The sequence below is a fragment of the Mesoplodon densirostris genome, chromosome 10 (assembly GCF_025265405.1).
Source record: "Mesoplodon densirostris isolate mMesDen1 chromosome 10, mMesDen1 primary haplotype, whole genome shotgun sequence".
In the NCBI taxonomy this organism is placed as follows: Eukaryota; Metazoa; Chordata; class Mammalia; order Artiodactyla; family Ziphiidae; genus Mesoplodon; species Mesoplodon densirostris.
In genome coordinates this window covers 6462520-6488124 of record NC_082670.1, presented here as the reverse complement: position 1 = coordinate 6488124, position 25605 = coordinate 6462520, and the positions used below count along the sequence as shown (strand labels likewise).

At 37.9% G+C, this 25605-nt stretch overlaps 1 protein-coding gene across 5 annotated transcripts in view; it reads left to right on the top strand.

Annotated features, from left to right (window-relative positions):
• BLOC1S5 (biogenesis of lysosomal organelles complex 1 subunit 5) overlaps positions 1-20598 on the top strand; it is a 42504-nt gene extending 21906 nt beyond the window's left edge. Inside the window, exons 4-5 of one of the 5 annotated variants that reach the window (XM_060110736.1) lie at positions 7075-7133; positions 17876-20598. In XM_060110736.1, coding sequence (XP_059966719.1) covers positions 7075-7133; positions 17876-18070 — 254 coding nt within the window. In that variant the 3' untranslated portion in view covers positions 18071-20598. Of the gene's footprint in view, positions 1-3180; positions 3413-7074; positions 7134-13076; positions 13405-17875 lie in introns of those variants that run through there. The other 4 variants (XM_060110740.1, XM_060110738.1, XM_060110739.1 and 1 more) reach the window with 4 other exon arrangements.
• The last annotated feature ends 5007 nt before the right edge of the window (positions 20599-25605 follow it).

The window sequence follows — 25605 nt, the reverse complement described above, 5'->3', positions numbered from 1 at the left end:
GAGAATTCTTAAGCGGAAGCCAGGAGAGGGAAGTCACAGATAAAGTGCTTATCTAGCAGTTAGTGTGTGTTGCCCTTGATGCTAAGAACATTAATCTCCAAAGCAAGATGGGTGCACAAGATAATCCTTCTAGGATGTAAGACAATCGAAACATTTTTCACCTTAAAAAAAAACTTATTCATAAGAAAAAGTTTGATGACCAGTAATTAGGATATGAAATGAAGCTTCTTTTTCAAGCAGGATACTGGAGTTTTTAACTAAAAGAAAAAAAAAGAAAAAAAACCTGTCAAAAACGTTTGTGTTTTATCACTTTTTTCATTAAGCAAAATATTTTAACATGGAGAGATGTTTGCTTAAAAGGATATTTATTAAACATATTAAACTATAAAATAAAAGGAGTTTTGTTAGTAACTGAGTTTAAAATTAGAGGTGTATCAGAAACTCAGGGCTTCTCGGATCCATATTGACACTGTTCAGTTTGTCCAAGGACACACGATGCTGGTAGATAACAGTGGAGGGCAACATGAAACAGTATCTTTCTGGGGAGAAAAGAGCAAAACTGGAGGGTAATGTAATGGCCTGTGAGGGAAGGTAGCAGGGGGGCTTGGTTAATGACTGAGTTACGTAAGAGTATGTGTGCAAGTCCAGGTTAGCCTGGGTCCTCTGATGCTCAGAGGAGCTTGGAGAGGACAGACCTCCCACAATCACATTTAGTTTCTTTGAGTAGAAGAGCAAAGAGTCTAAAATTGACTTCAGGCTTTGCATGGCCACTGCAAACACACCCTTGTTCGTTCATGCCATCACTTCCTTAACCTTGACAAGCTTTCTAGTCATTACAGTAAAAGTAAAACTCAAATTATTATTGATAAGAATGCTTACATTTACTTTTGAGATGTACTTATAACTTTCCTTGTACACACTTTGAGTATATAAAAAAATATATTGGATAAAACTTAGTAAGAAAAAGAAAACTGAATGGTTGTTTTGACTTGTTTCATTCTTGGGCCAAAGCTATTTCTGACGTGAGGCCTCAAGCTAAAAGTATAGTCTTCACAGTGAAATAGAAAAGTTTTACAGGTAACAGGGAATCCAGACTGTAAATGTATTCTCCTAAAAGAAAGAATTAAAGCACACAGAATGTGAAGCAATAATGAAAGTTTTAACCTCTGAGAACTGCCTTGTTGTTAGCATTAGAGACATGCGGTGGCTTTGGAGTTAATTTTGTTGCTAGAAGCAGGAATGGCTTCCTCAGCAGGCTCCAGCCTAAGTATTTCCTTGTAGCTATTATCATGAGCCTAACGGGGATAATGGAGATAATTATCTGCTTTTAGAGCCAATGTAGTGTTAAAAATTGGCCTGGGCCCAGCTGTTGTTCCTGCAGGATTTCATGTTTAAAAACTTTACATTTTGAGCCATGGCGCTGGCTTGCTTATAAGTGAGTTTATCTAGGCAGTATACTCTGATCTAACTAATACTTTACAAGGTTAGTGACAGTTGAGTTTTGTTTTGTGCCTGTTAGTAGATCTGTCTCATTTATCTCTTCTCTGCATGTTTTGAGGACTGAGCTGGGAGTGTGGTCGGCTGAGAATCTTAGAACTCGGTGGTGTGGATCTTAAGCTATTGGTCAATCGTTGTGCACAAAACTGAGCAACTGTGGAGCATTAAGTGGGGGACGTCTCGGATTGTTTGGATGGAGACGGTTACAGAATCCTAGCTGAGTGTCTTAGCGTTAGATGAGCAGAGGCTTCAGAACCAAAACTCCCCTGTGGTTCCTTAAAAAACACAAAAAGTAAGTGAGAGCTCTAGGAGGGTACATGAGAGTAACCCGTGAAGGACGTTTTTCCATCCTAGTGTCTATGTTCTGTTTACTATTTATTTCATAGACTCGTAAACTTCACCATGTTTGTTGTCTCAAGATCTTGCTTAGCATTGAGGACCCAGCCTTTGATTTTAGAGGCTAAGAAGGACAGAAAGCCTTTAGGTTATTCCTCATTCAAATTAACTAAGTTTTAAGAGCAGTGACTTTATTTTTTATTATTTAAACAAAAGGATATATGCCTAAGTAATAAGAAAGTAGAAATAAAGAAGAAAATAAGAAAGAAAAAGAAGCAAGAAATCACTTTAATTGCCTAAAGATAACCATTGCTTTTTAACTTTGGTGAATATCATTCCCGACATCTTTGTATGTATCCAAATAGAAGGATGGATGGAGGGGCGGTAGCTGAATGAATAGATGGGAAGTTATGAGGGGGAGAGAGAACCTTTGACAAGAATGGGATCAGACAATTTTTAAGTAAAGGTAACAATTTTAAATTTTATTTGAATTTACGAGAACAAAATCTGAAGTAAACTTTAAGGAAATACCTTAAAATAAGTATTTATTATAGAAGATAGTAGTTACTAAAAGATCATTCAAAGAAACATAATGATAAGGTACAGAAGTTAGAGCCGTGTTATTGTTTCTGCATTAATCAGTCAGTGTGAGGTGGGGGGGCCAGGACTTCTGACCTTCCCTCTGGCCTCTACTCCCCAGCCTCTCCTTTGTGAATTGTAACTTTGTTTACAAATGAGGGTTTATAGTATTTGCTTTGGGCTCTGCAGTAATAATGTTGCCAATTGTTTATTTGGTCTTAGACTATTCAGTTTCTTTCCATGTTTTGATTTATTTTTAGATTTGTAATGATGTGGTTATAGTTTGTCTCCTTAGCTCTGCAATCTCCTTTTTCATGTTTGATCTCTTTTAATAAATTCATATTATTTTGTGTTACAAAGTACCTGTGGAGAATTTTATTAGATTTTCGTTCAGAATGGATGCTTTGTCTGTCTTATCTGTCTTTCCCATATTGTACTCCTTTCTCCCTAACCCCCTCATCTGTTTCTCTACAAATTAAAGCCTATTAAAGTTCTAAGAATGTTGTCAATCCATTTTCTTTTTTAATTTTTGATATTTTATTTTTTTGGCTGCATTGGGTCTTAGTTGCGGCACGCAGGCTCAGTAGTTGTGGTGCACATGCTCTCTAGTTGTGACGCACGGGCTCCAGAGCGCGTGGGCTCAGTAGTTGCGGTGAGCAGGCTTAGTTGCCCTGTGGCATGTGGGATCTTAGTTCCCTGATCAGGGATCGTACCCACATCCCCTGCATTGGAAGGTGGATTCTCTTTTTTTTTTTTTTTTTTTTTGAGGTACGCGGGCCTCTCACTGTTGGGGCCTCTCCCGTTGCGAAGCACAGGCTCTGGACGCGCAGGCTCAGCGGCCATGGCTCACGGGCCCAGCCACTCCGCGGCATGTGGGATCTTCCCGGACCGGGGCACGAACCTGCGTCCCCTACATCGGCAGGCGGACTCTCAACCACTGCGCCACCAGGGAAGCCCTGGAAGGCGGATTCTTTACCACTGGACCACCAGGGAAGTCCCAGTCCGTTTTCTTTTTCTCATTTTTGGGGGGTTGGAGTGGTTATGGTGAGGGGAGGAGTCTCAGTTCTTTATAGACTCTGTGTTCCTATTCTTGGCCACCACTTTTTTTTCTTTTTTTAAATAAATTTATTTATTTATTTATTTTTGGCTGCGTTGGGTCATCGTTGCTGCATGCGGGCTTTCTCTAGGTGCGGCGAGTGGGGGCTACTCTTCATTGTGGTGCATGGGCTTCTCATTGCGGTGGCTTCTTGTTGAGCACGGGCTCTAGGTGTGCGGGGCTTCAGTAGTTGTGGCTCGCAGGCTCAGTAGTTGTGGCTCGTGGGCTCTAGAGCACAGGCTCAGTAGTTGTGGCGCACGAGCTTAGTTGCTCCACGGCATGTGGGATCTTCCCAGATCAGGGCTGGAACTCATGTCCCCTGCGTTGGCAGGCGGATTCTTAACCACTGCACCACCATTGGCCACCACTTTTCAAAGTTTAAATATAATTATATAATTCCTCGTTCAGTAAATGATGGATTTTTTTTTACCTTTTTAAAAAACTGTTAATTTGTTTTATGAGGTACTTAGGGGGCTAAGTGTGTCTGATTTTGCTTCACTCTGCCTCTGTAGCTAGAAAACTTTAAGAACTCATTATGACTTAAAATACTAATTTTTAATAGCCCTTGACTAGTTAGATTTTTTTACCTGTGTTTTCCTCATTGACCATCTTAACTGTGTAAAGTAAATATTTATCACCCTCTTCCCAACACATTTATAGTTGAGGAAACTGAAAGTGTTTTAACATCCATGGTTCTCCCTAATAGTTGGAGGAACCGCCATGCAGTCTTAGTCCTTCTGCTGCCAGAGCTCAAGCTCTTTCAACTTCAGAATGATGCTTCTGCGGAAAAGGTCATAAGGAAAGTCCACCTTTTCTCCTGGATTTTCTCCTACAGCACAGGCTCCTCCTTCTCAGTCTGCTTTGTTAGTTTCCATTTCTCTCCTTGACTTTTGACATTGGGGTGCCCTACGGCTTGGTTCTGGGACATCTTTTCCGTCTGTACACACTATTTGTTCATTGAAATGAATGAATGAGAGTTCAACCAACATCTGCTCCTAATACCAAACCAGAGCTACTTTCTTAGGTGTGTATTTGCGGTTTACACATACACACTGTGACAGAATGAATTTGTTTCTCTTTTATGTGAGGACACAGGGACGCTGTTAGCTGTTGCATGTTACAATTACTGTGTGTGGTGCTAATCTCCTCAAGTAATTGTTTGGTTTAGAGAAAATAATTTGATGAATTCCTAACTCCTTAAAGTCAATATAGCCTCCTGGGACACTGAGACTGCAGGGGAAGTGGCTTCCTACTGAGTCAGGAATGACCAGTATGTGGTGTAGAAGTGATAGGAAGGGTTAGATAAATGGCCCTTTTCCTCTTGGAGTCTCTACTTGGGAAGAAAGGGTAGTTAGGTGACTTTCTTAGATTTTAGAAGAGCAGATTTCATTAAATTCAGAAAGCAAACCTTTTTTATCATGTGGATAAAGAATGAAAAATTTCAGGGACTGAAATTTCTAAAAATGGATATTCTAAGTACAAAGATAATCCTGATAAGGAACTAAAGTGTGCCTTTGTCCGATGTGTTCTAATTAAAATTTTAAAGTATATAACAAATGACAAAATATAAATGTCATAGTCCTGTAACTCTTCTTTTAGATTAAGCCCAGAATGATCTGAAAATGATGAAGCACCGAAAGACCACAAAATGGATTTTTTAAGAGTTATGTTCAGAGCCAAGAAAAAAAAAAAATACAGGAAATGATAGAACCACCACTCGGGAGAGATGATGTAATATTAATATACCACAGAAAGAAGGCAGAGCTAATCAACTCTTATTTTGTTGTGTTTTCAACTTTTCTATTAGAACAAACAATGATTGGGAACCTTAATTTTTAGTACTAAAGTATTATCTTTGATGTGACTAAAATGAATGGTTACTGATAAAAACATGACTTTTTAAAAGCTGGTTCCTCCCTTTTGCCTCTCTCAGGGAGGGGCCTAACATTTTTCTGAAAGAGAAGTCACAGCCCCTGCCCTGTATGGAACTTTGAACTGGGGGCTGGGTTGAGTGGGGTAGAAAGGCGTAATTGTGAAACAACAGGGTAAAATTGTTTAAGCAAATGCAAGATAAAGTGGTAGGATATACACATACCTGGTTAAAGAATTTCAAATCAGAGAAAATCCTTATAGGGAAAGGATTCAACTGGAGGGCTTTATGAAGGCCCTAAACCTTGAACTGGGCTTTTGAAACATGTAAACATTTTAATTAGAGGAAAGGAATAAGGAAAGCACTCTCAGTAGGGAGAGGACAGTGCATAGAATAATAGCAACAGTAACATTTCTTGACTGCTTACCATGTGTGAAGAACTGCTCTGAGTGGCTTTTATTATTAATCTTTCAGCTATTTTTAAGCCTACTATCTACTGCATTATCTCATCCTTTTCTCGTGTCCATTCTGAAGTCCTCTTATTAGCTGTTATGTTCATTTTACAAATGAGGAGCTATAGTTCTGAGAGATTAGGAGCAGCAACAGCACCTGGCACATAACAAATGCTCAATAAATACCTGACAAATGGCTTAATGAACGAGCAAGCAAACAAGCCCAAGGTCAGTCACACACGTAATTAAAGTTCAACTTGAGGTTTGACTGAGGAAGGCTGACTCTTAGCCCGCACACCAACCAGCGAAGTAAGTGAAAACGTTTGTGTACAGAAATAAAATGGATCCGGTAAAGGAAGAGGTTTGAACAACTGATGGATTAAAACCAGTTTCATTGTTGAAATTATAAGAGAGGTAGAGCCCTGAAGGTAAGAGCCAAGTCTTAGGGTCAGGGGTCTGATTTTAAGTCCTGCTTTCTGTGCCTGTTAGTCATATTACCTCCTTGAGTGACATTTCACTGCGTTATGCCTCAGTTTTTTACAGATGACAAAAATCTGTAAAATGGGATAGTGATCCTCACCTAGTAGGAAAGTGAATTAAGAGGAGTAATACATGGAAAGTACTTAGCACAGCTCTTGGCCATAGTAATACTCAGCAAAAACCTATGATAATTATTACTAGCAATTTTAAGTCATTAAAAAGGGAGATGACTCAAAAGGAAGCAGTCCAGAGAAACCTGAATCTGGCAGTGGCAGCCAGGATGAATTAGAAGAGGTGAGAAGAATAGTAGAAAGTCGTCAAAGCATTCTGGGTATCAAGTCCTGCCTGCAAGAGAGCAGGGGTACCAGTGAGGAAGGGGCAGGGCAAGTTAATGAATCAGAGAGACTCTGTAAAGTCTTCATCCATCAGAATGGAATGATACATTTATCAGGTGTTTTATACCTTTTTAGAGCATTTTGAGGTCATTGATGACAACTTGTCATTGGAATTAGTACTAAATGCCCTTGGCTTGCAGCTCAAAGCTCACAAATGATAGTGGTTCTCATTATGACACCCTGAATACTTTTTTTTCCCCTTTTAGCTACCCTACCATGACCAAAATAATACCAGCTTTTTTTGCATACTTTCTTGAGATCTAAAACAGTCCAAGTGTTGTTTTTTGGTTTTGTTTTTGTTTTAATCCAGGTAAATTTCTCCTTGAACAAGGGCTGCTGATTGAAAACCCACTCTCTGTTTTATTTCAGTGCAAGCAGCTACTGACTCGGTCTGTAGACTCCAACAGAGGGAACAGGAGCGAAAAAAGGTAAAAGTGGACCATTTGGATAATGGAGGCTGTAACTCCAGGGCTTTTATTATCATCATATTATTAGCAGTTGCTTTTGATTTTTAAAAATTCTCTGAATTTGTTTTCTCTTATGCAGTGATTTTAAAAGATTAAAAAATGGCTAATTCATTGAAGATGTGTTGAGGAGCTATGGTCACATAATTGCACGATCTGTATTTTTATAATTCAAATTGCAGACCTCTTTCTCTCCTTTTCAACTTTTCCCTGAAAGTGGTATTTGTCTCTTAGAGGAGAAAGAATAGGACTTTTACATGGAACAAAAAATACCCACCAGATTGGAAATATAAATCTTCAGGCCTGAGGCCTTGAGTATATTATGTATATTTCTTCTAGAAAAGGAGGCATTCATGCCTGTGGATGGGTTCTTTAATGAATAGTCATAGGAGTGTGTGAATCACTTGCTGGGTAGTGCTTTGCTTATTTGAATTATATCTTAACTAAATTCAGATGTGGAAAAACAGCACAAGAATTTAAGTTCCTATAATAATTTGGTGTTTTAACTTAAAGTTTTCATGAAGTATTTTTATAACTTTATTGTTCTAAACTAGTGGGGATACACTTGTTAAGAAACGTTGAGTCACTCTGAAAATAATGCCTTTTTGTGTGTTTGTATCAACAAGTGTTACTGTCTCCATTTGTCCTGAATGTGTGGTTTATCCATAATAGTGGTACCGATCTGGCACTGTAAAAAAAAAAATACGGACCTTGCCCGAGTTTAAATTTCTCCACCCTTTGCTCAACTCTTAATGTTGATATAAATTTAAAAATTCAACAATTTGATGAATCAAGCCTTACTGAAAAGACAGTTAAGCCAGGTGGGAAGGCTGCCCGAGAGGAACAGGATCCCAGCAGGCCAGGTTGGGAAGCAGGGCTGTTGGGAGAACACTGATAACATGGCAGGGCAGAGCCGTGGGCAGGGAAGTTGGTGTCGGGGTGCAGTGCTTGCACAGTGTCCGGAGAGCACGGTGGGGACAACCATGGGGGCTTCAGTGCGCCATGCCCAGCTGGACGGCAGATATTTTTTTAGTCTCTACTTGGCTAGGTTCCACTGGGGGTGAAATATTTTAATTTAAGTTTAAGTCAGTTCATACATGTAGGAGCTAAAAGTCTAGGAGTCCCAAACCACTAACGCTAATATAATGTAGGATAAAGTAAGGGCTGTGATAGTTACAAAGAACTTTGCACCATCTTGGCAAAAAGTGTGATTTACGAGGAAGATAGTGGCATCCGAGCCCAACCTTGATCAGTGAGTAGGAATTCGAGTGATAGAAGATGGGAAGAAAGATACTGTAGGATAATGGATATAGTGGAAGCAAAGGCAAAAGATGGGAGAAGTCGGTGGTCTCACAGAGCTGGTAGGTAGACTGTCTAGATGGATGTTTCCAAAGAAGAATGTAGAGAATCAAGCATTCAATGTTAAGCAGTTTGTTGTGGAAGCACCAGGAACATTCCTGTGTTTGAGAATCAGAAAGACTTTTTCTGATAGAACACTGGCTGTGCTGGCTGTTACTGGCTGTAACTTATGCAGTTCTCTTGGCTTTCAAAATAAAAATGAAAAAGGGGTGTTTTTTACGTGAATACGCACTCACATGATATTGGTCTTTATTTCTAAGACATTCTCAGGGCAGTTATGATTCTGATAAAATGGCAATCCCTGTCATTCTTAAGCAGAACTAACCTAACATTAAATTATAATTGGGATAGATGGTTCCTCTTGTCACTTTGAACTTTTTTCATGTTTGGTGTATTAACTGTATGTAAGTAGGAAAATTACCAGATTGGGTAAAAAATACCTGGTGTCTTCTCTTTCTGGTACTTGCCTTTATTAGCTAACTGTATGCCCTTGGACAAGTCTTTGAGCTTCAAAGCAAATACTTGTTTTACTTACCAGATAGATTGATGTTCTACTTACCTGATATATTGTGTTATATAATTTATGTGAAATAGCTTTACTTTCCAAATGTCAGGTGGCTTTTTTCCCCCCATCACCTCGATCGTTTGTTTAAGATGCAGGCAATCACTCTGGATAAGAGCCCTGCTGTGGTCTGTAGGGTTGGTGAAGCACTCGATTTTCTAAATTGAAAGATACTGTCCCTTGGTTTAAAAAAAAAAATGGCCTCAAGAAATAATAAAGCCCTTGGGGTATTTTAGTCTTAAATATATTTCTTACAGGTACTATCTCAGAGAATGTTACTGAACTTTATTTTTTATGGAATACACATTAAAATCAGTATTTTAGAATATATTGAAATATAGTCTTTATTTCTTTTATTAGTGCTTATCTAGTTAGCGGAACATTTGAAATATGGATCTTTAAGGTCTTTTTTTTTTTTTAAGTGCCATATCTGATTTTGCCAAAACTTCGTTTGGCAGAGGTTTCAGACTACATATATATAAGACAGAGAGGTAAAGTTTAATTTCTCATCTAGCAAATATGTACAAAGCAAAATTGACCTCTAGCTGCATTTTACAATCTAATGTTAATTGTTGCCTCGGTTATTCTATTGGCTACATTTTGTATGTTTGAATGGCTCTCAGAACGAAGAAAGATGGGAGTAGTAATGCAATAAAATAGACTATTGCCATTAATCATTCTTTTATGTCAAGACAATTTGTGGAATTCTGTGGGAAGTAAGTTATGATAAACATCATTCATCCAAATCATATTTCCCACGATTGATATCTAAAAGTACATTCAGAAGAACAATAAATGCACATTCCCCAGTTATTTGACATATGTCTTAAAAACTGGTAACTGATACAAGTTGCATATTGGGCACTAGCAGTAAGAGTAGTGAAATGAAAATACAATTGGCTTATAAAATTCACTGACTTAAATAAGCTGTCAAAGGCAGATGATGAGCTGATTAATATCTGTCACTGGTTTAAACTTAGGTTCATGCACAGGCATCAACTATTGAAGTTCAACCAGACTACAGATAATAATAAAGTAAACATGAATCCTTTGATTCATCTTGTCCACAAATATTTATTAAATTTAGTTTTCCCTCTGTATGATTTTTTTTTATGAGAGCAATGAGATAGCATGGTTTATACATTTTTTCTTGATGGAGTTTGAACATGTCGGGTAATCCATCAGTACAGTCGGCCCTCTGCATCCGCTGGTTCTGCATCCATGGATTCAACCAAAATATTTTAAATGTGTATTTTTTAAATTCCAGAAAGTTCCAAAAAGCAAAACTTGAATTTGCCACATGCTGGCAGCTGTTTCCATAGCACTTACACTGTATTTATATAGCATTTATATGTATTAGGTATTATAAGTAATCTAGAGATGATTTAAAGTATATGGGAGGATGTACAGGTTATATGCAAATACTACACCATTTTTATAAGGGACTTGAGCATCTGTGGATTTTGGTATCCATAGTGGGGGGCGGGGGCGGTCCTGGAACCAAAACCCCATGGATACCACGGGATGACTGTACATAGTATTCTAAATATTTTAAATAATTACTGGCAGTTGTTATTCTGATACTTCTTATTGAAGTAAATACTTTTTCATTTATCTGTGTAAGGCATATGTAAAATTAAAGGCACATGTATTGCTGACAGATGTTCCAAAGAACCTTTTAGACATTAGTTGCTTTATTCAGAGTTTTCCCTTAGACCAGGGTTTTTCAACTTCTGCACTATTGACATTTTGGAGCAGATAAATCTTCATTGTGGAGTCTTTCCTGCATGTTGTAGGATGTTTAGCAGCGTCCTTGGCCTCTACCCACTAGATGCCAGTATCACACACCCCCCCCAACCTGTGTTGTGATAACCAAAAACCTGGGGGACAGGAGCCTCAAAATCACCCCCCACTGAGAATTACCGACTTAGACTAATGCGTGCAAAAATGTGTTTTTATTATGTATCCATGAGTTCATTTATAAACCTGGCCCTAGACACAGTTTGCCTTCAGGATTGACTTTTCTTCAAATGTATCTCTAATGGGACATAAGTAAGCTGGGTTATTACTACTGTTTCTTTCTGTTGTAGAAAGAGACAAAAACCATTACAGCTAATTTTTTTTGGTACACAGTTATAGCTCATTAATAAACTTTCTCTTTATTTTCTTTTAAAGTTGGCATTTTCTTTTTTATCTTGGGAAAACAAATGTATCCACTTCTTTGAGTATGCAATTGATTTCATTTAGGAAGAACCCTCTGAAACTTGATTTGAATTATTTTTATTGTGATAAAATACACAGATATGTCGTTTGGGAAAGTATTAAACATAAGGATGAGTCTGGAAGACATTCATAAAAGTCATATTTCACAATGAATTCTAGAAATTGTAATACTACCTTTATTTCTTTGGAAACGTGGCTCCCAGTGTGTCCACAGTATAAAAATTTTAACTACAGAGTGAAACATACAAATTTAAGTAAAAAAAAAAAAAAGTAATGTAGAATGATAGATTTGAACTAATTCAGGTTTTATTTCTGCAGTTGCTCTGCTGGATCATTTTTTATTCTATTTTATTTTTTTAAATTTTATTTATTTTTTGACTGTGTTGTGTCTTCATTGCTGCGCGCGGGCTATCTCTAGTTGCGGTGAGTGGGGGCTACTCTTCGTTGCAGTGCGTGGGCTCCTCATTGTGGTCGCTTCTCTTGTTGTGGAGCCAAGCTCTAGGCACGCTGGCTTCAGTAGTTGCGGCACATGGGCTCAGTAGTTGTGGCTCGCGGGCTTAGTTGCTTCTTGGCATGTGGGATCTTCCCAGACCAGGGATTGAACCCGTGTCATCTGCATTGGCAAGCGGATTCTCAACCACTGTGCCACTGGGGAAGTCCTGGATCATTTTTTAAATGCAAGGACATTTAGTAATTCAGGGATTAGAGGGGCTGAGCATCTAAAGAAAGCTGACATGATTCTGAACTGTTAGGAGTTTTGGAAATGAAGCTGACATGATTCTGAACTGTTAGGAATTTACTTTTGGAAATGAACGTGTGTAGCTGACTCACATTGTTCAGGACTGGCTCTGTAACTGGAAGTCCTTTAAATTAACTTCAAGGTTTATTAAAGGATAAACAATGAAAATGTGTTAATTTGAAACTTATGTAATTACTAAACTTCAACAGTAACCTCAATAATTGTTTAGAACTCAGACCAAAGAAGGATTTTGGGGTTAAGAGTATTTCATCACTGACATTACTCAGTATTGCCAACACCTGGTGATAATAAAAACCAGTCTTTCAGTTGTGTGTGTCATTGGTTTAAATTCTGTTCAGACAGTGCACTCCCTTGTTGCTTGCACCCAGGGGAGAGCTCTCCCACCCTCGTGCTGTTGGTATGCCATTAGTACATATAGTATCGTTATTGAAAAAAGAAAGCTGCAGACCATCATGTGTCGTATGACTACATTTTGTTGTAATTAAGTAAATAGGTTTGTATGAACAAAGGAAAAAGCGTAAGTGTACCCATCAAACTAGTAATAATACTAGGAAAAAGGAAACAAGGGAAAGGATTTGTATGTGTATGTTGTGGGGGGCACTGTCCCTTCATATTCTTGTATTTGAATTTGTTTCTAAGATCTGTGATACTTCTTTAATAAAAATTAAGGGGAAATGCTAATATAAGAGGAATTAAGTATTTATACTTTCTATTTCGATAGATTTTTGCAAATTGCTCACCAAAGACCCTAATTACTGCCACCACCATGAATATCAAGTTTTAAACGTATAATTTAGTATGTACTCTTTCGGTAGCTGCTAGAAATTTAACTGCTAACCGTAATTACCTATTACAGGTAATTTAAAGCTTTAAATGGTAAGTAGTTCCATTACTATGTTGTGTTCCTTCTGTTAGTCTTGTGTGAATCTGTTGCACATTAGATAGTTAGATATGATCCTTATTTTTCAAACGCATTTCAACTATAGAGGCATCCTCCTTTCAGACTACATCTGATGTGGAGCCCTCTCTGTTGAACGTGGAAGCCGAATTACTGTGCACAGGCGATGACGGTCTGCACTTAGCTCACTGTTTATAAAAGATTGTTCCTGGGCTTCCCTGGTGGCGCAGTGGTTGAGAACCCGCCTGCCAATGCAGGGGACACGGGTTCGAGCCCTGGTCTGGGAGGATCCCACATGCCGCGGAGCAGCTAAGCCCGTGAGCCACAACTACTGAGCCTGCGCATCTGGAGCCTGTGCTCCGCGACAAGAGAGGCCACGATAGTGAGAGGCCCGCACACTGCGATGAAGAGTGGCCCCTGCTTGCCACAACTAGAGAAAGCCCTCGCACAGAAATGAAGACCCAACACAGCCCCAAATAAATAAATTAAAAAAAAAAAGATTGTTCCTTATTTCTGAGAGTTCTTTTTAGTTGTAAACAGACTCATTGGCATGTTAGGCTAAATCTTTGGCGTTTATAACTTGCTCTGCGTGAACTGGAGGCGTGCTGCCCTTAGGATGGGCTCGGTTCTTGAGGAGTTGGCGCCTTTGCTGCTTCAGCTCAAGGAGCATTCAGCTCCTGTTGTTCTGTTCTGGTGAGGTTACCGCTGCCCAGACTGTGTTTCCTGACATTTTGAATAGATATGCCCTGAGGTAACCTTCACTCCTGTTGGCTTAGAATAGTTTTTAACTTGCTCCTGGGTGATGATATGTGAGATATAGCTAACTCGGGATTTTTCTGCTGTTATATACAATAAAACCTCATGTGTCTAGAAGTCTTAGAACACGAATCATTCCATATAGCCAGGTCAACCACAAAGCTGAGATTTTTATCATCTTGAAGCATAGTACTTTTATCACTTTAACTATTTTGGATGGAAATCTTTGAAAATATATTCCACACTTTTCTGGTTTTTATAAAAAGTTTATTAAATGTTACAGGTTAATTTTCTTTATGAATTAGGAATTACTGAGAATGTAAAATTTTACGCTATGGTGAAAATGGTGATGTCCTCAGGGAATTAGAGAGAAAAAAGTGTTTCTCTATTTCAGATGCCCTCAGATACTGTCTGTTTCTAAGTTTCTGTATCTGTCTTCTTTTTTGTAAGGCTGATGCCTATCATTTCTTCCGATCTCATTTATCAGCATTTTCTTTAATTTGACTTTTAATATAGCTTTGGAAAACAGTTAACTAACCTGGTTAGAATTGTAAGGTAGGGCAAATAAATTCAGAATCAGAAGAGTTTCTCATGAATACTGCAGTATTTTTAAAAGAACTTTGTGTTATGTTGTTATTTTGGGCTGGTGTGTGTGTGTGGGTGTGTGTGTGTGCGCGCATGCGTGGGTTTTTTTTGTTTTTTTTGTTTTTTTTTTTGACTGCTTAAAGTTCTTACCATAAAGTTCTCAACTAAGTTTCAGGTAGATGTTATTTTCTGGTAGCTGACTTTTGTTTATAGGTAAAGATGACAGTGTTGTCAGTACAGGAATATACAAGCTACCCCTCCCTTTTTTTCTTTACTAATTTTTGTGGAGAATACAAGATTGCAAAGCAGTTATTGTTACTAAAGGTGGGAGACTAAGAAAGGATAGATAAAGTAGAGTGGCTTCCAGACCTTTTTTTTCAAATTTTATTGAGGTATAGCTGATTTACAATGTTGTGTTTAATTTCTGCTTAAGCAAAGTGATTCAGTTATACATATATATATATTCTTTTTCATATTCTTTTCCACTATGGTTTCACAGCATATTGAATATAGTTCCCTGTGCTATACAGGACCTTGGTGTTTACCCAACACACACACACACACACACACACACACACACACACACACACACACACACACACACACACACACACACACACACACACACACACACACACACACACACACACACACACACACACACACATTTGCATCTGCTAATCCCACACTCCCAATCATTCCTTCCCCTATCCCCCTCCCCCCTTGGCAACCACAAGTCTGCAGAACTTCTTGATACGAAAGCAAGACTAGATTTTCAGCTCGGTTAGGGAATTGTCAGTATTCAACTTCTTTTCACCTGGACTAGGAGGCCAAGAAGTGATACGTCTTATGAAAAAAGCTACTTGGATGTATATGTCTTTGGTAATAATATTCTGAAGCTACAAAATAGAGAGATAGTGGTCTTTGGCAATATCTTAATTAAAGTCTTCTCTACAGCCAAATGGTAAATAGTGGAATCATCCAGGAAGATTGAATTGAGTATGGGACTGGGAGGGGAGAACTGCTACTTTGATTTGAGTTGCCGTGTATTGTGTGAATTATAAAAATCTGTTGCTAAAATCAGATTATTAAAATTAAAGATTTAAAACCTTAAATTGAAGAGGATTAAAAAGTGGTTTGATCTGCCTTCTAGATGCATTGCTCATACCTGTATAATAATGCTTACCTTCTATTAAGCACTGTAGGCACTGAGCTAGGAACTTGACATGATACAGATTTATTTATGAATGTAAATATTCTTTTCCTCATTTTAAAATTAAGGAAAATTTAACGTGGCCAGAGTCATGCAACTGGTAACAGGTGAACCAGAATTTGAAGCCAGGTTTATCCACTTCCCAAATCCTCATTTTTCTCTGTTGAGCTGTATGGCAACTTGCTGCCTGGTGGGAAGTAGAACCTGGGCTGTTGCCTCATGGCCCAGATCACAGGGTCAGCCAAGCTAATGACAGTGCTTCAATTAAAAAGAAAAGACTAATCTGTTAAACAGCTTCTGAGCATGCAGGGTTAGTATCCTCTGTACTTATTAGAAATTAATTTTCAGCCAAAGCAAGGCATCATTTTGATGAAATTTATTTGCATTTTTCTTCTCTATGACTTTTCTCTTAAAATATAATGGTTTTGTAAAAGTTCCATGAAAAGAATTTAATGAACTCTTCATGTTTTATTCATCTTTTGAAGAATGACTGTCCATGAGGCTGAAAGGTTAAGAAGAAATGTTTTGAATTTTGTTTAACCTGTTTCCCAACCTTACTGGATCAGCAGATCCCATCCTAACCCTCTCTCCCCACCACTGTACTGCCTGCTCAGATCACATGGGTCTGCGGGACATATTTTAGGGGAATGTTTCACTATAACTGAAACTTCAGATTCACTTCTAACCTCTCACCTTGGTGCTGAGGAGCTTTAGATCAGACTGGCAGAAAAAACTCTTGCAATAGTTTTTTGTGTGTGTCTCGCAGAAGACCTTTAGCCATCTATGTAAAACTTCCCTGGAAAGATCTGATTTGCACTTCGTGATAGAAAAGCCATAGGTATGGGTGTCAGCAAGTCCTAAGTTTGAGTCTACAATGTAGTAGCTCAGTGACCATGGAGAAGTAAATTTAGTGTTCTTAAGCCTTAATTTCTTCATCTGGAAAATGAGAATCCTGTAACCTCAGAAGTAAATAAGATATACAAAACAACTAGCAGCAATACACCTTTCATAGATACTTAGAGCACCATGGCTTCTCCACCTTGCTTCTCATCATGGCCCAGTTGAGAGAGAAGATAATGGGTGGCATTATGGGTGGCAGGAAAACACGGCTTCTATCTTTTTCCTGCTAGCTCTCTCAGCATCTGAGTTACCAGTATTCTGAGTAACCAGGTGTCCTCCTGTTTTCATTAGAGTTCTGGGATTAGTAAGCATTTTGGTGCTTTGTAGGTTTTTGGTGGTTTGCATCTGTCACAGTGCTTGTTTTCTTAACAGGACTTAGTCTGTGGCAAAACTTCTAGACACATATGTAGAATACTGAGGCAGAGATATAAAGGTTTTTTTTATACTTTCTTTTTGTATTTAGCTCTTTGTGAGTTGGCCATAAGTTTCGTTCAGGTTTTTCCGTAAGATGTTACGGGGAAATCCGAACGAACTTTTTGGCCAGCCCAATACATATTCAAAGATAATAATTTAAATTATATTAAATTTATGCCTTTTAATTTATATATTGTTTCATCTTTATTGTTGTGTTACTCAAAAGAAAAAATTTGTCCTCATATAGAAATATTAAGGGACATCTCAAGATGAACTTAGATATTTGACACAGATGCTTTTGCCGTTTATTTGCTTTAAGTTTTGGAACTGAACCAAGAGAGAGTTCTTGAGTTCTCTTCCAGTGATTAATAATCTATGATTCTTTTAATGTGTCCAAAAAATATTTTATGTGAGACATGCATTTTAATTTCTTAAAATAACAATTCTTTTGGCATGTATTCTTTAAACTTAATTTTTAAATTATATGCGATTAAATGGAATTTGTGGAGAAATAGAGGTATGAAAATTTACCTGGATTATGTTTGATTCTGTCATTTAAAATACTAGACATTTTTGAAATTTCAGAAATGTGAATGCCCATGTTTGGGCATAGTAAGAGAAGCCTTAGATGTTTCTAATATGTCATGTTCTTGTTGGGCATTAAAACTATAAAGCAGGGCTTCCCTGGTGGCGCAGTGGTTGAGAGTCCGCCTGCCGATGCAGGGGACATGGGTTTGTGCCCCAGTCCGGGAAGATCCCACATGCTGCGGAGCGGCTGGGCCCGTGAGCCATGGCCGCCGGGCCTGCGTGTCCGGAGCCTGTGCTCCGCAACGGGAGAGGCCACAACAGTGAGAGGCCCGCGTACTGCAAAAAAAAAAACAAAAAAAAACTATAAAGCAGTTTTGTCACTGTGACTTATAAGCCAATTGTTACACTGTAGTGAGCAAATATCAAGAGGTAGTTATTTTTGTCTCTCTGCATAGAAAAATAATTGTCTTCAAAAATGTCCCATGACTTTCAAATTTTCTTTTCTCAGATGCATAATGACCATTTAATAGCTAGTGAGAAACAGCATATAATGCAGTGGGAGGATTTCATGAAAGAACAACACAGCGAACAGGCTGAAGTGGACGAGGAGCACAGAAAAGCCATGGAGAGGCTTAAAGAACAATACGCCGAGATGGAGAAGGGCCTGGCAAAATTTCCAGCCTTTGGAGAACTTGAACCATAACAGTGACAGACTGATGAGAAAACATTGCCTTCCCCTCAGAAACCGCTCCCACCAAACCGCTTAGCCTCTGCCTCAAGTTTAGCAGTGTATTCAGTGGCACTCCTCTGCAGAAAAAAGAAACTGCTACCGGAGTCTTAGCTGTTTCCTAGAAGAAGAATGCCACATCTTCCCGTATCTGCCTATATCTCTAAATGGGGAGAAGTAGGAGGAAAATGGTGTAAACATGCTCTTTGTTAATGAGGATTGGTCTTAGTTTCCATTGATTATCTCGGAGAACTGTAAATACAGACTTCTTAGAAAAGAAATTAATTCATCCTTATGCAGGGTTAATGTTACTTTATTATTGTGGCTCAGAAGGCTGATATGGTGGCTGCCTGTCAGAGCCTCCCTGGCTCTTGGAGGAGTGTGTACAGTGTTATTCCGTGAGTAATGTACTGAGAAACAACTGTCCTGGAAGCAGAGGCCACATTGAAGAGAGTCAAAACTTTGTCTCTGCTCTTCAAGGAGAGCCACGTTGGTCTCTGAATTGGCCTGTTGGGAGAAGTTGCAGATTTTGCATGGCAGCGTAATGCCGTGTTTCACTGGATGACAAGACATGCTTGTTAAGTTTGTGGCCTTCCAGCACTTCATATTTTCAGCTTTTAAAATGTGCTCACAAGGAAAAGCTTACCAAAAATAGAGTTGACTTTTAACCTTTCCAAGAACCATAATCTTGCCCGTAGATTTACCTCATTTTTACGTGTGTTTTGCTGTGGGTAAGCTTTGTAAGATAAATAATGTCTATACATGTTTCAGCTGTTCAATGAGTAATCAGCAAAATCTGCCAAGGCGTCCCTCTGGAACCATATAAAGATTCTGGCTCTGAGTAAACCAGAAGTATTTGCCCACATGGCAAATGACCCATGTTAAATGTAAATCCTTTTTAGTGTTTAACGTCTGTTCTCATAAGCAGGTGTATTAAGATGAAACACGTACCAGTTCTGTCATCACTGTGATCTTTAAAAATCTGCATTTACCAATCTAATTGAGGAACTAAGTTGATTTTTTATTTACCATAAACCAAGCTGAATTAAATGCAATAATTTCAAGAGATTTATGGCAAATGAATTTGAGGTATGGATAAATCTTTCAGGTCTTTTTTTTTTTTTATTGCTCTTCAGTAAAGAAAGGCACAAGAAAGAAAATACTCAACTCTTGTGTTATCTCAGTGTTGCTACCGCAGAAAAGTGACAATGCTTGCTTGTGTAAATTTATGGCTTGCTGTCAAAGCTTCATTCTTGGCTGCATGTTGAAAAGTGATTAAAGTTAATAGAGGAGATGAAATGAGTATCTGAGATTTCTTTCAGTAACACTGAACTTCTGCCAACTCCGTCTGTCTGCTACTGTAGGCTTGACAGGTTCATCCATCATCCTGTGGTACCTGGACGAAAAAGAGCACTTGCTGACATTCAAGCATGTTGGAATTTTCTTAATTCTCTTTCAGTGGATGGAAAAAGAAAACATACTTCCCAAAATATCCCACACATGAAAAGGGAGGGGAACCGTAAATGAAAATTCCTTTTGTCCCGTAGGCAGTTTGGGGAGAGCCATTAATTGCCAGTGCACCATTGAACAGATGCTGGAACCAGGAGATCAGGACTTTGTGTGAGCAGGAATGGTTCCTCAACCTGTGCAAAGATTTCTGACAGTGTTTGTTCATCTCATATGAATAATAAATACTTTATCATATGAGTTTGTATATACTATAGAAGGATCTAAGAGACTTCTTAAACCAAAATGATTTAATGGACTTTTTGAGCTTTAAACATTGATACTAAATTCTTTCTTTGTGACTTTCTTAGCTGTTCAGTATAGCTTCTAAAAGAGAGGGTTGCTTTTCTTTCCCTTTAATATTTTCAGTAGTGAACACTTTCACTTATATTTCCCAGTTTTAAATCACTTTTGATATGTATTTTATTTATATATTAAAAAGTAGCTTTAGTTGTTACATAACATACAGCATTTCTGCTGTTGTGCTGTCAAGCAGAGAGAATATGGATTCTGTGTGCCTCACAGGATTAGTTTCTAATGATCAAACGAAATAATGTTTGTCAACTTAAAGTACTATAGAAATATTTTTTTTAATTCTAAGTATTTTTTATTTTTCATCATGATTTCTTTTTTGACTTATATATGTGGATTTTTTTTCCATTTCCTAACATGTAGATTTTTAAGTTCTGTTCTTATTATTGATTTCTGCTTTCATTGGATTGTGGTCCAAGGATAGATTCATGTAAGACTTGAGATGTTAAAATTTGTTGAGATTTGCCATCTGACCTAAAATATGCTAAGTTTTTGTAAATGTTATGTTAGTGCTTAAAAGTATGCGTATTTTCCAACTGTTGGGTGTTCATTAGACCAAACTTGTTAATTGTGTTGGTTAAATTGTCTCTGTTTTACTGTTGTTTTTTTCTTCTACTGGATCTTCCAGATTCTGATATGTGTTAAAATTTCCTACTCTAGTGGATTTTCCGATTTCTCCCTGTAATTCTTTCAGTTTTTATTTCATATATTTTGAAGCTTTGTTATTAGGTACATACAAGTTTAGAATTGTTTATCTTCCAAGTTTAGAATTGAATCTTATATTTGTAGTCACAGCCTCTATTTCTAGTAATGTTTTTGTATCAGTTTATATTGCTTTAAAATCTGTTTCTAAAAGAGAGATTTATACAGGCCACACCAGCTGGTTAATAATTTGTAGGGTATATATTTCTTTATTCTTCTGTTGGACCTTTATATCATGTTTTCATGTGCCTCTTAAAAACTGTAACTACACTTTTTTTTCTTTCTATCTAATTATCTTTTTACTGGAGACTTTAATCCATTTTACATTTGTTGAAATTACTAATATATTAGGATTTATTTATACAGTAAGTCTACTACATATGAACCTTCAAGTTGCGAATTTTCAAAGATGCGAGCGTGCATTCACCTGTCCAATCACATAAGCTAGTTCACATGTCTTTCATACATTGAACACCTTGCTGTGCAACACGAGGAGCTTACTAAAGACCTGACAGAATTGGAGGCCCAGAGAAAGGACGAAGAGGGAAAAGAGGAAGAAGTAACTGAAGAACAGAAGAGATTCATGACACAGGAAATGACAAGGGGATTGTCTTTATTTGAGGAGGCACTGTTAGGTTTTTGTTTTTTGTTTTTTTTTTTTTTTTTTGTGGTATGTGGGCCTCTCACTGTTGTGGCCTCTCCCGCTGCGGAGCACAGGCTCCGGACGCACAGGCCCAGCGGCCATGGCTCACGGACCCAGCCGCTCCGCGGCACGTGGGATCCTCCCAGACCGGGGCACGAACCCGTCTCCTCTGCATCGGCAGGTGGACTCCCAACCACTGCGCCACCAGGGAAGCCCGGCCCTGTTAGTTTTTGAGCACAGGACCCGAACGTAGAACGGTACACGAGGGTTGCAGCAGCCATTCAGAATGCGATCCAGTGCTACCGTGTCATCTGTGACAACAACAAAAAAAAGAGCTCCTACCCGGACATCACTGGATCGTTTTTACAAGAGGGTAGGTAGAATTGAATCCAGCAAGGAACCAGAACCTGTGCCATCAGCGTCAGGTGTGAGTGAAATTGCAGCTCGCCCTCCGTCCCCTATTGCTGACGATCCTTTAGCTCTACCATCTCCTACCTCCTCTCCCTCCTCCAGTCAGTAACTCTTCTTGCCTGTTCACTCGATGCCAGCCCCAGTATCCCAGCTGTTGTACTGGACTACTGTACTTTTCAAGGTACTATACTGTGAGATTAAAAATGTTTTCTTTATTTTTTGTGTTTGTTTTTTATGTATTATTTGTGTGAAAAGTATTGTAAACCTATTACAGTACAGTACTATATAGCCGATTGTGTTAATTGGGTACCTAGGCTAACTTTGGCAGACTTACAAACAAATTGGACTTACAAATGCGGTCTCAGAATGGAACTTGTTCACATGTAGGGGACTTGCTGTACCATCTTACTGTGCTTTTTGTCCCATCATTTTGTTTCCTCGCTACCTTTGGGGTTTTTTTCTTTTCTTTTTCCACACTGAGTTTTGTTTTGTTTTGTTTTGTTTTGTTTTACAATTTTCCTCTACTAGTTTGAAAGGTAAAACTCAATTTTTATCTTTTTAGTGCTTACCATGAAATTTAGTTTGCATAGTTAACAGAATCTAAAGTTTATGTCTTTACTCTTATTTGAACGTTAGACTTCTGAACAAAGTGATTGCCTCCCCTTAACTAATAAGTGTCTAGAATTTTAGTTTTATCTCAGGTTAACTCCAAAAACAGTTATTTTTTACAGTCAGTATTTGTTTATTATCCTTGAAAGTTATCTGGGTATACAATTCTAGATAGACAGTTATTTTCTCTCCATATTTAAAGATATTGTTCCACTGTCATCTTGCTTCCAGTGTTGCTTCTGAAATGACACTTGTCAGTCTGAGCAGTATTCCTTTGTAGATAATCTGTCTTCTCTTTCAGGTTATGTTTAAGTTCTTTATCTTTGGCATTCTACAATCAAATGTCATTATACTACAACATGTCTACTGTGGATTTCTTTTCATTAATCTGTTCAGATTCACTGAGCTTCTTGAATCTGAGAATTAGTGCCTTTCATGAATTATGAGAAATTCTCAATTTTTACCTCTTTGAATATTGTACCTTTACATTCTTTGGATTCTCTCCTTTAGGAGATCAAATTAGACTTAGGTGTTCCCATCTCACTCTGTTCTGCATATTGCTTTATCTCTGTTTTGTATTTTGTATCTCATTGTCTCTATGTGTTGAATTCTGGATGATTTGTTTAAATCTGTTGTGCAGTCCACTAATTCTGTCTTCTCACTGTCTTTAACCTATTTAACCTATCAAGTTTTTAATTATGGGTATATTTTTTTCATTTCCCAAAGTGTTGTTTGGTTCTTTTTCAAACTTCCTTGGTCATTTGGGATAGTTCCATTATTCCCTCTTCTTCTTTTCTTTGAACATATTAAATGTACTTATTTGGCATTCTGCATATGATGATTTCTATATTTTTCTCCTTTTTTGTGAATCTGAGTCTACAGTTTGTTGTTTTGTCTGAAACAAGTTTATGGTGACTTGTTTTCTGATGTGATCAGTGAATTTTTATTGTGAGTTTACATTCCTCTGAACTTTATTTTCGGGAATTTTCGGTATGTTTTGTGGTTTTTGGTTTTTAGTTTTTTTTCCTAGCACCTCCGTTTTGTTTCTTATGGCCCTCTAACCCTGGACCACTTCAAAGTCAGTTTTCACCTTGAGTTTCCCTCCACTCCCTCCCTGTCACTCAGTGTGTGTGTGCTCACAGACAGTGAACTCACAAGTAGTGTGAATTTCTTCCTCAAATGTATGCCAGTGTCAGGCTGTGATAAGACATTCCTAGAGATTTTTTTTCATCCTTCACAGCTCTACTTGGAATAAAGAAGAGAAACGTTCGGTGTTTTCCTAGTTCACTCACTGCGAGTGGTGCCCTTTGGGGATTCACCAATTGTACTGCAGTCCAGCTCAGTCCCTGTTGTGAGCTGAATTTTGTCCCCCAAAATTTATATGTTAAAGTCCTAACCCCCAATGTGACTGTATTTGGAGACAAGACCCATGAGGAGGAATTACGATTGAATGGGGTCAGAAGGGTGGGGCCCTGATCTGACAGCACAGGTGTCCTTATAAGAAGAGGAAGAGACAGAAGAGCTCCCTTTCTCCACGTGCACCAAAGAAAAGATCACACGGTCGCAGCAGAAAAGGTGGCCATCGGCAAACCAGGAGGAGAGGCCTCAGCAGGATGGAATTTTCCAGCACCTTGATCTTGGACTTCTTACCTCCTGAACTGTGAGAAGATAAATTTCTTTTGTGTAAGCTACCCCATCTGTGGTATTTTCTTACAGTGGCCCAAGCAGACTAACACAGTCCCAGGCCGTGATTCCTGGCCCCATGCAGGCACGGGTCCTTAAAACGGGGGTTCTTCTAGGCCACAGGGATGGGGACCTAGGACAGTTATCAGTTCCAGAGCCAAATTATCCTGTAGAATTTCACTTTTTCCCAATCTGCCTTCAGTTGTTTTCATTAATCTGTGATGAACTTGGCCATGAATAAAAAATGCAGTTAACTAACACAACATTGTAAAGCAATTATACTCCAATAAAAAAAAAGTAAAAATAAATACAGTTAAAATTTTTTTCTAGCATTTTTGGTGTTCAGTAGCTAGTGGAGATTTCTCTGTACAGAAAGGTATGTTAGGTGTATGTTGATTTTATTATATTCAAATTTCCCTCCCAAAAGACCTTGTCCATATTCTAGTATAAAGGATGATACCTTTTCTTTCAATCATGGTGCCTAATATTCAATATTTTCTATTTTGTGTTTTCTTCTTATATGTGAACTAATTTGATTGTTTCCATTACTTCTATTGGATTCTTTTTACTATTCATGAGCTAATAAAAGCAAATAAGAGTATAGCAGTCTCGTTTTGAACCTGTATAACTCTTATCTGAATATTTCATTTTGGATTTATTTTTTATTTTTTTCTTTTTAGGACATTGTTGTATATAGTTTGTGAAAACATCCTAGGTCCTTATTATGAATATGTAGATAGAAGTAGATTTGTGGTATTAAACCCAAGGTTTCATGAAAATCTGGAGGAATCACAAATGCCTCCAATATACATTGTGAATTCTCTTTTTTGTTTCTGTCACACATAGGCTTTCAATCTGAACACTTCCAATCTCCATAGAGGTATTATTTATGAGTGAAGCTTTTGACTATAAGAGAAGTCAGTGTCATCTGCAAATAGAGTTTTACTTCTATGATATTGTTTATCATAGACTCCACCAAAGAAACTTACAACTAATAAATTCAGTAAACTTGCAAGATTCAAAATCAATCTACAAGGACCTGCTGTGTTTCTATTCACTAACAATGAACGACTGAAAAGAGAAATTAAGGAAACAATCTCATTTACAATTGCATCAAAAAGAGTAAAATACCTAGAAATAAATTTAAAGAGGTGAAAGATTTGTACACCAAAAACTACAAGATACTGGTTAAACACATTAAAGAAATAAATGGAAGATATTTCATGCTCATGGATTGGAAGGATTAATATTGTTAACATGTTCATACTACCCAAAGCAATCTACAGATTTAGTGAAATCCCTATCAAAATTTCAATGGCATTTTTCACAGAAATAAACAATCCTGAAGTTTGGAACTACAAAAGAGCCCAAATAGCCAAAGCAATCTTGAGAAAGAAGAACAAAGCTGGAGGTGCTTCCTGATTTCAAACTATATCACTAAGCTACAGTAATCAAAACAGTATGGTATTGACATAAAAACACATAGACCAATGGAACAGAGTCCAGAAATAAACTCATATGTATATGGTCAGTTAATTTATGACAGAGGAGCCAAGAATATACAGTGGGGAAAGGACAGTTTCTATAATAAATGGTATTGGGAAAAGTGGACAGCCACATGGAAAGATTGAAATGACACCTCCGT